The 11,091-nt window shown below is 38.6% G+C and overlaps 1 protein-coding gene across 1 annotated transcript in view; it reads right to left on the bottom strand.

Annotated features, from left to right (window-relative positions):
- tlcd2 (TLC domain containing 2) overlaps positions 1–7,033 on the bottom strand; it is a 29,004-nt gene extending 21,971 nt beyond the window's left edge. Inside the window, exons 1-3 of the mRNA XM_034701391.1 lie at positions 6,375–7,033; positions 5,895–5,977; positions 1,820–1,902 (exon numbers count right to left, since the gene is read on the bottom strand). Coding sequence (XP_034557282.1) covers positions 1,820–1,902; positions 5,895–5,977; positions 6,375–6,553 — 345 coding nt within the window. The 5' untranslated portion in view covers positions 6,554–7,033. The remainder of the gene's footprint in view (positions 1–1,819; positions 1,903–5,894; positions 5,978–6,374) is intronic.
- Between the last annotated feature and the right edge of the window lie 4,058 nt (positions 7,034–11,091).

Consider the following 11,091-nt stretch of genomic DNA (forward strand, 5'->3'; position numbering starts at 1 on the left):
CTGGCATTAAAAACTAAGAAAAAAAACAACTCTTGGCAAATAGTTGAAAATAGGCTGTAAGGTGTTGTAAAGTTTGACTTTCTGCATTCAGTGAATGTTCAACAAATCCACTAACCAACTTTGTCACTCTACATGCGTGTGCAGAATGTTAATGGTTCTTGACCTGTATTTTTTCTCACACATATATATTGTTTGTGATCCATTAGGGTTCTTGTTATGTCAGGTTTGTTGCAAGTAATACACTTCCATGTGGGCCAGTTGATGAAACATATGCCAGTTTTTTCCATACACATTCAGACTCCATGTTGGCGTGAAAACCACCAATGCGTTTGTGTTGGAGAGATACTGAAAGTATCAATCCGAGAATGGACTTGCATAGCAAATATGTAATCATGTAGCGTCCATGATTTCCAGAAAGAATGTGATTCCTCAGACCACAGGGAAAGTTTTCTGTCTTGCCTCATTCCATCTTAAGCTTGTGCCAAGAAAAGTCGCCAGTGTTTCTGGATCATGTCTATGTATGGTTTCCTCTGTGCATGGTACAGTTTTAACCTGCATCTGTGGATTTTTGAGATAAATTGTGGATGCAGCAATAATCACCAGATAACTATGATCCCCAGTGATCTGAGAGTGCAAAGATCATAGACATACAGTGTTAGATTTAGGCCTTGTCCCTTTAATATAGACGTTTCTCCAGATGCTTTGTGGTGAACCTCTATTCATCTTTACTCCTGAGAGACTCAGCCTCTCTGGAGTAAATGAATGTGGTTTTTATATCCACTCACGTGACTAACCTGTGGCATATTAACCTTATTATATTTATTCATTGGGAGATGTTCCTCCAAGTGTTTTTTTTGGAGCTTTACACAACATTTCAGTGTTTTGTTGTCCTTGTCCCAACTTTCCTGAAATATGTTGTTAACATCAAAGTAAAAAATGAGCGTATATTTTCCATTAAACTGTAACATTTTTTGATTTGAACATGTCATGTTAACTTTGCAGTATTTCAATTAAACATAGAGTTGAAATTATTTGAAAACTATCAAACTCTGTTTCTGTCAACATTTTACACTTCACAACTTCTTTGAAATAGGGTTGTATATATAATACACACTCTTCTTGTAAATCAATAACCAGATGGTTGAAATGCTACATAATCTTTCCTCATGCAACACAAGTTAGTCCTCAGTTACCTCATTGCTATTTGAGTCATAAACAGCTTTTGTAAGGTGAGCAATAAATGTCACTATCAAGAGGAGCGGTTGACAACAGATAGCGCTTCATAAACAGTCTCAAATGTAGGTCAGAGGTGAGAGAGAAAATAAGAAATCTGGAGGTTGTTCTATATTTCCACTTCAGGTCATTTTGTGTAATATTGGCTTAGAAAGCAGGAATTTTGGGAGCAAATAACTGATCTGACCCATTCTTGCCTTAGAAACATTTTTTCCATCAGGCTGACCTGCAGAGTTTCTCAATGTCATGAAGATGGCAGGCACTGATGGGAATCTTCCAGAAACATTGCTGTGGTTAAGTGCATGGCAATAGAGTGACGGAGCTGGGTGGAGTTCAACTTTCTCAAGGCATGAAAAGAGATTGAATAGTTGTTAGGGGGGGCAGTCACACAGGAATTATTGCCTCTTTGTTCCTCCTGCACTTGTTTTTTAGTCACTAGACAAGAAAGACGGGTATTTTGTCTTGGCGGGGCATGTACTTCAAACAGGTGTGTTTGGGTGTTGGGTGCATGACTTGATACCTCTTTGTAGTATCAGTAAAGGTGAAAAAACTTGGACCAGACAGTAATCTTTAGAAAAAAACTTACCACAAGGTGATGAAAGAGAAGCTCCCAGTTCTTATTCAGCTTCTGGTTGAGCCCCATGTCAATGAAGTCATAGATGAAGTAACCTGTGGAGATAAACGGCATTCAGCTAATGTATACGTCATCCCAACATACATTCATTCATTCATGAATGCATTATGCAACCAAATCACGACAGATTGAAGCCTGGAGCGTATCAAGCAAGTTGGGGGGGGGATCCTGCTTCCATGACGACAGTGATAGCAACCAAGATGTGTCTTGGAGAGGGGCTATTCATATCCTCCAACCTACCCCACCCTTTCCCCTCCACCAGCTGTATCCATGGTGACAGCTACTCAGAAAGCAGGAAAAATAATGAAGTGTTAGGGACAGGGGCGAAGGGGTGTGCGGGAGCTCAGGGCTTTGAGGAGACTAGAATTAACCTAGTTATGCAAGAAATCTAACACCAGGTACTTTTAAATGATGTGGAGACATGTTTCCGTTTGACGAGCCATAAATACATGGAAAATACAAGCCAATGAATAATAAAAAGCTTGCCATCAAGAATATTGATTTATCTACATTATCTGGTCTCCATGCCAGTTCATAATGTTACAGCATAGCATTGATGATGGACAATATGGCAATGGACAGAGGGAACTAGATGTAGTCTTTTCAACATGCACTGTCTGTTTCTATAAGAGGCTGAGTTTGGGTAAACTTTTGCTTTAAGAAGTCAACTAAAATCTTTGATGTGTTATACAAAGTACTACTGGACAGATCTCATCTTTATAAGATGCATGTACAAAACATGCACCCAGAGTGCTCCGCAATCTATGGTTAACACAATGATTAAGATTCTGACCAGATATTTATATAATTCCAAAATCAGAGCCATATCAAAACATTTTTTTTTAACTTCATAAGGAAGGACAGAGAGCTTGTAGTTTTGAAATTGAGAGGCAGTGAGTTTCAAGGCTCGGAGGCTTTATAACAGACAGCTAGACAGGGCAGTGTTTTCATCAGGGGGGTCCTGTGATTCATTTTGTTTTTTTAAGTTTTGATTCTGGCTGCAGAGTTCAGATCTCCCTAGAGTTTTTTCTGTGACTTTTTGGAAAGTACATTAAAATTAAGCCTCTGGCCCTGCTTTTGTGATTTTTGGTAAGAATCATTCAGTATGGGCTGATATTTACAAAATCAAAAAAAAGAAGGGTAGAAGTAAAAAATGAGGGACAACGAGAAGAAAATTCATCTTGATTTTTAAAGACTTCTCAATCTATTTCTGCAAGGTTAGCATGAAAGCAGTCTTGGAATCCATCTGCAATCATCAAACAATGATATACACCTCTGGCCAGCCAGCCAGCCTCTCTGTATTTCATGTGTAGCCAGCTGTGAGTAATAAACCACTTCCGGAAGTGACTTCCCTGTCTGCAACTTCAGAAGCAACCATGTGATCAGATTACATACAATACCTAATATGCCCCTCCAGATATTACTGCTCAATAAGTTGTGGTTAATTTGATTCAAAGAGTGTCTGTTCTTCTGTTTCTGGTGAGTCTCAGTTTCACTGTAGATAGTGAGTCACACAAAGGTATTACAGATATTTCTTGTGATTTACTTGCAATAAACCTGCATCAGCTTTGCCAAAATAACAACATTAGGATGCAGATTTTTTAAAAGTACAATTGTAGGCTTTGTCAGGTCTTTTAAAATGCTTGCTTTTAAAATGGATGTTGGGTCATTTGTTTCTGATGCATTCCAGCAGCTCTGGAATTCATATTGCTACTTGGCTCTATCAACAAAACACAACACAGATTTGTGCTCAAATTGATTTGTTTTCCATCGAGAAGGGATTATTAGCTGTATTTGCACGCATATATCTGTTTGTGGAGATATATATAAATCCTTGTCAGACCAGGATGTTATTACAATGGATTGTGTTCCGCCTAATTTTCACTTTGTGGATTGTTCGTTTCTGCATATACTAATGTCTGCTGATGCATGAATGGTCAATACTACTCGAGCAACAAATGGAAACCGGAGCACGTCCCATATTACATACATACTTTCTTTTTTATTTTTCTGTATATATTCTTGTTGAAATTCTTGTACTGTACACCTTCTTGTTTGCTGCTGTAATTTTCTGTTTAATTTCCTCGTTGTCCAGGCCCTCAGCTACAGATACATTTTCACATAGAATCTGTAAATAGTAAACAGCATGACAGGGAAGTTAACAATAAAACACTACTTGACTTTAAATTGTCTGGCAAACAGCCTGAATATGAACAAAAAATATGTTTCCAATGAAGTCTAACAAAGTCATTTTTTCAACATACATATACAACATCCTGTGGCGTGAGATACAATGGATTGTTTACATGAAGAAGAAATTCCTCTCAAACAAGCTAGTCAAACAAACAAGCAGGTTTCAGGCTGATATGCAAACATCACATCTTTGCTGAAATGACCCACTTAAGAATAAGAAGCTGGATTAAGACACCTGCCTAATTACTGCAGCATGCAAAAAACGCTCAACTGAGTCTGTTTATGTCTGCAGTGTGTGGAAACAGTAACCTGTCATACTATATCAAAATAAGACATGACCTATATAACTACTGTTTGCATGATGAACACAGTTATACTTTCAAGTTGGTTACCAATTGATACATTTAAAAAATAAAGTGTAGAATATTACAGATTGAATAAAACATTAACCATTGTTAGGCTAGTCTGCTAACCATTTAGGTTCTAATTATTGCAAATGATCTCACTCAAGCAATTGAGATTAATTTATGTCATGTCCCCTTATGCCACGTTTTTTTCTGCCTGGCACTGCAACTATAGGCTGCATCTACAAAATTCCTCCATCTACTCTCTGTGGCCTCGGAGTCACACCACTTTCTGGGCGTGTAAGAGAGAAACACTCCACTTGTTTTCATGACTCCCTTTTTCTGTTTCCACTGGCAACTTGCATACATTTACTGACTTTTTGCGTAGTTGTCGTCTTTTAGTGATGTCACGTGACCGTACGGGGTTACGCCTGGTGCCTGGGACTGATAATAATGCCTCCCATTGATCTTCACATACCAACACTGCTCCTTGCTTTGCCAGCTTCCAGGGCTTGGCTTCCTGAAAGAATGTTAAACATCCTGGGAATCCTCGGGGAGCACTTATTGTCTGGCACAGATCCAATAAATTTTGTTCTTTTAAGAGGGCTCTCGTGCCACTTGTTGCCCCAGAATGGTTTGGGGATTGATGTGAAATGAGTTGAAAAAACAAGGTGAGCAGCTATTTTGAGAATCTGGGGTAGAATGTTCTTTTATATATTTGAGAATGAGTTAGAATAATTAGGAAAATTGAATTCATTCAACTCTCTAGATTGACTGAGGGGGCGAAGATGATGAATTCTTAGTAGCCTATATTGTGGATTCCCAGTAGTAATTATTTAATGGAAAAATGTCTACAGAAGTTCCTCTGTAGCTGAATGGTTACAGCACATGTTGCATGGCCACATGGTTGAAACTTTGAATGCAAAGTCTTGAATCTACAACTTCCAATAAAGGATCCAATTATGTAAAAATATGAAATCATCATTCAGCATTGTGTTGACTTTATAGTATCCATAACAAGGTTTGACAGCGTAAGTCCTTGACCTAAAACTACTCTGACTCTTTTAAATCAAAGATTAAGACTTTTTTATTTGCCACTGCCTTCCTATCTTAGCTCATTTTAACTCACTTCAAATTAAAATGTGAATGTAATTTTTAATATATTCTAATTTTCCTTTTCTTTTCTGTGTTTTATTATATTTAATAATTATGTTATTTTAATGCCTGTCTGAATGTTTCCAATGCTTTTTAATGTTTTAATGTAAAGCACATTGAGTTGCCCTCGTGTATGAAATGTGCTATACAAATAAAGCTGCCTTGCCTTGCCTTGACACCATGAAGAAAAATGAGTCAAGGTGGAAATGATAACATCACCATATGGGTGCACTCTCTCCCTAGCCCTCCCCAATACAAACACCACCACCATCCTCCATTCAGAAAACCACACAATTAGTAATCCTGCACTGTGCAAGTGCTGAGAGTCAACTCACCGATGGAAAACGATACCAAAGCGTGAGAAAACACAGAGAAGGTTTCTATCAAATCCTCTGCCATCTCTGGGTGCCGGAAAAAGCTGGAAAAAAATTAAACACAACTTCAGGTAAAGCCTCAAAATGAGGGGAAAGGGATGTCTTATACTGTTTAAGAGGCATCTTCACATTCAAGTCAGAAAACATGTACATGTGGATAATTGTGTTGTAGGTGGCAGCTAATCACATTAATTGAAATCTACTTCCAATAAAACGATAAGGGGAAGCAGCATGACAAGAACGCAAAACAGTATAACAAAGTCTAACTGCTGTCAAAGTGAAATGAGATACAATACAGTTTATATCCATGACATTTTGAATAACCCGCGCTCAAGCTGGCGCCCATTGATAAAACCATGCAAGCTGAACATCTCTATGCCTTGAGAAATCATACCCTATGATAATATGAAAATTAAGCTGTTTCAGTGTGGTCAAACTTACCAAAGCAACCCCCATATCGCAGTGATCAGACTGTGCACAAACGATGTAGCGGTATTTCTCCATTTCCACGCGTTCCTGCGTGCGGATTCAGGCATGGGGAGCCTACCGATCCCCACATTGACAAGTTTGAATAACCCGGCGGCTCCCCCGGTCGTTAAAACCACAGAACTCAGCTCCATGACTGAAATATTTGTTTTAGGAGTAGAGGGTCTTCACGGGCCACGATGGTCCCCAATGTGAGCGGTGTAGACGCGGCGGAGCTTCACGATGGTGGCCCAGACGCACTGATGGATAGGGGCTTCTTGTTAACGACGACCGAGGCTCTCACATTAACAGACCGGTGTTTCCCCAATCATGTGCGGTCATTTAAAGAGGCTCGTAAAACGCAAGAAAAAGCGTGCTTCTTTCACGGTTATTGTCCAAAAGGCGTGGACGACTCTGTCTAATGATTTCTAACTAACGCGTGTTAAATGTGTGTGATGCTTGCACCCCCGGTAATAAGATAAATATCTCACTTCATCTGTCTGATTGGTCAGAGAGGAAAAAAATCAGTAGAGAGGTGAACCCTCATTAACAGTTGTGAAACCGTCCTGTTGTAAAATCAACCCCTGGCTTGTGTAACTTTTTGACATCAACAGAGACCAAACAGCGTCTCCCCGCCCTACTATAAAGAGGCGCGGCCAAGAGCACGTTCCATGTGTTATGTTACGTTCAAGTGCTAGAGGAAAACACATTATTCAAATAAATGTGCCATGTGTTCCGGGGTAGACAACAGTGTATTAACGTGAGACAGGCTTTACAAGAAACAATGTTGGAGATTTTAAGAAGTAAGAAATGATGTGTTGATTATCACTAATTAAATAAGTGCTTCAAACACACATCACCAATTGAAACTCATAGAGTATGAACAAATGGTTTTCGGGTGAAAATTGTATTTTTGCTGGATCTTCTTGGTGCTATTGCAAAAAAAAAAAAAAACTACGTATTAAAACGTATGCCTATATTATTTGTTAAAATGCTCTAAAAGGCGCTGTTTCACCAAAAGCTTTTAGATTACGAAGGATTCATGAAAGCACCATTACGTACATTTCTCCTATTCGTTCATAACCTCATAACCACACACTGTTGTGTTATGAGACTGGTAGTTAATTAAATATATAAATAGAATACATAATAGCATTGACATGGTGATTTGACCTGGTCGATATATAAACCTATTCTCTAAATCGTTAGTATCGTTTGGTATTTCGAAACCGTGAAACTTTTTTTTCATTCAGTGAAAAAGTGAAAAAGTAAAAATCAGCTGTACTCTCAATCAGAGCCATGGATGTGACTGACTGCTTTAATCTTTGGTTATAGAGCACCCCCCTCTGGTCAAGGCTCGTATTGCACTGTGAAGTAAAGAAAATAGACTGCTTGCACCCTGCTCCCTGTACTACTCCATATATTTAGACAGTTTTGTTTAAATCATTCATTAACTTATTCTTTTGTAGTAGTTATTAGTTTATTGTCAGAGAAATGGTCATGGGTACAATGCTTACTGTTTTATTTCATTTCTTCTATTTATTTGGATCCCTAGTACTACCAATGTAGCTACTACTTTTAAGATAGGATAAGAGATAACATAAGATATTACTTTATTGATCCCCGGGGGGGAATTCAGTTGTTACAGCAACCCAGACATAAGTACAATCAAGAAGAAGTTACAATAAGTGAAATACAATAAAATAAAATAAGATAAAATAAAAATAGATAAATAAAGATAAAAATACAATTTAGATATATACAATGCTACAAATGGAGTTTAGATTAGATAGCAGTAATTACAGGCAATATTAGAAATGTTTCAGTAGTGACAGGTTGACATGGTGTGATTATAGTTGGTGATGACAGATTAAGCAATCAGTGGTCAGCGTGGTGCAGTCTGTGGCCTCCGTTACTGATGGCGGTGGGCCCCAAGGAGCCCCTGAAGCGTTCAGTCTTGCACCGTGGTGGGATGATGCGTTGACTGAACGAGCTCCCCATCAGCCACAGGTCATCATGGAGAGGGTGAGAGGGGTTGTCCAGGATGGCTCGCAGTTTGTCCATCAACCTCCTCTCAGCCACTGACTCCAGACTGTCCTCGAGTCCACTCATGCAAATATTTACAATCCACTCAAATTACATATTGTTCCCATCTGTTCTGTTCTGTAAGTATTATACATTTAGAGAGTATTGCTATGACTAGGTTCTGCTGAACTTAGAATATTTGAGTCCACAGTCATTCAAAAAGGAAAAACAGTTTCTTTCAAGCGCACAAACAAAACTAAAGTCGTTCCAGAAACGTCTCAAAAAGCTTCATCTGGACTACCTGTCCAAAGCCAAAGCTCTGGGGATACTGCAATAAAGAACAAACACAATAACTCTTAAAGTTGACAGTTTTTCAAAGTAATGTTTTTATCATGATGTGAAAATGTTCTTGATGAACACTAAAAGTTCAGAAGACACAAAAGAGGACACAAGACAAGATCAAAATCAGGAAATTGTACAGAAAAGGGAAAAATTTGGTGCTTAAAAGATGTTTGGAATGCAGGAAAATAATTATTTTGTTCTAAAAGTGTCGCCTGCTGGTCAGACAAGTCTTAAAAACAAAATGAAAAAGGAGTGTGATGAAATTCAGATCGTGATATAGGAAAATAATGTTACAATAATTTTCCCATATTGCTCGACCCTAATTAAAAACATTTATCTCCAGAAGAAGATAAAGTCTGCTAATGTTTACATGGCTTGTGGAGAACTGAAGACCTAGTTACTGTTTTGTTGATAAAATAATTTAAATAACTGTTGTTCATTAGATATTTCATATATACACTACCGTTCAAAAGTTTGGTGTCACCCAGACAATTTTGTGTTTTCCATGAAAACTCACACTTTTACTTATCAAATGAATTGCAAAATGAATAGAAAATATAGTCAAGACATTGACATGATTAGAAATAATGATTTTTAGTTGAAATAATAATTTTGTCCTTCAAACTTTGCTTTCATTAAAGAATGCTCCCTTTGCAGCAATTACAGCATTGCAGACCTTTGGCATTCTAGCTGTTTATTTGTTGAAGGAATCTGAAGAAATTTCACCCCACGCCTCCTGAAGCACCTCCCACAAGTTGGATTGGCTTGATGGGCACTTCTTGCGTACCATACTGTCAAGCTGCTCCCACAACAGCTCAATGGGGTTGAGATCTGGTGACTGCGCTGTCCACTCCATTACAGACAGAATACCAGCTGCCTGCTTCTTCCCTAAATAGTTCTTGCATAATCTGGAGGTGTGCTTTGGGTCATTGTCCTGTTGTAGGAGGAAATTGGCTCCAATCAAACACTGTCCACAGGGTATGGCATGGCGTTGCAAAATTGAGTGATAGCCTTTATTATTCAGAATCCCTTTTATTTTTTACAAATCTCCCACTTTACCTGCACCAAAGCGGCCCCAGACCATCACATTACCTCCACCATGCTTGACAGATGGCACCAGGCACTCTTCCAGCATCTTTTCACTTGTTCTGCATCTCACTAATCTTCTTCTGTGTGATTCAAACACCTGAAACTTTGATTCATCTGTCCATAACACTTTTTTCCAATCTTCCTCTGTCCAATGTCTGTGTTCTTTTACCCATATTAATCTTTTCCTTTAATTGGCCAGTCTCAGATATGGCTTTTTCTTTGCCACTCTGCCTAGAAGGCCAGCATCCCGGAGTCGCCTCTTCACTGTAGACGTTGACACTGGTGTTTTGCGGGTACCATTTAATGAAGCTGCCAGTTCAGGACCTGTGAGGCGTCTATTTCTCAAACTAGAGACTCTACTGTACTTGTCTTCTTGCTCAGTTGTGCACCGGGGCCTCCCACTTCTCTTTCTACTCTGGTTAGAGCCTGTTTGTGCTGTTCTCTGAAGGGATTAGTACACATCGTTGTAGGAAATCTTCAGTTTCTTTGCAATTTCTCGCATGGAATATCCTTCATTTCTAAGAACAAGAATAGACTGTCGAGTTTCATATGAAAGTTCCCTTTTTCTGGCCATTTTGAGAGTATAATCAAAACCACAAATGTGATGCTCCAGATACTCAACTAGCTCAAAGAAAGGCCAGTTTTACAGCTTCTCTAACCAGCAAAACCGTTTTCAGCTGTGCTAACATGATTGTACAAGGGTTTTCAAGGTGTTTCTAATCATCCATTAGCTTTCTAACGCGATTAGCAAACACAATGTACCATTAGAACACTGGAGTGATGGTTGCTGGAAATGGGCCTCTATACACCTATGTAGATATTCCATTAAAAACCAGACATTTGCAGCTAGAATAGTCATTTACCACATTAACAATGCATAGAGAGTGTCGTGTGTGTCGTGTGTGTGTGTGTGTGTGTGTGTGTGTGTGTGTGTGTTCTGTCGGTGTTTGTTTTTTTTGTTTTGTTTTGTTTTTATTTAAAAAGTAAGTAATGGTTGTTTGACCACATCATCTTTTGGAAGCAGGGGCAGCCTTCTTTTCCCTTGGAGATGTTGCTATTGTTAGCATCTGAGGACTATCTGTGGATCTGTGGATCCTTAAGTTCTGCAACACCCTGCTAGTTATTTTTCGTGGTGTCCTATGTGTGAGTGTGTATATGTTAAGAAAACAAAAAAATCACAAATAAAATATTCAAAAAAAAACAATGCATAGAGAGTATTCCTGATTCATTTAATGTT

This window comes from Notolabrus celidotus, chromosome 14 (assembly GCF_009762535.1).
Source record: "Notolabrus celidotus isolate fNotCel1 chromosome 14, fNotCel1.pri, whole genome shotgun sequence".
Lineage (NCBI taxonomy): Eukaryota > Metazoa > Chordata > Actinopteri > Labriformes > Labridae > Notolabrus > Notolabrus celidotus.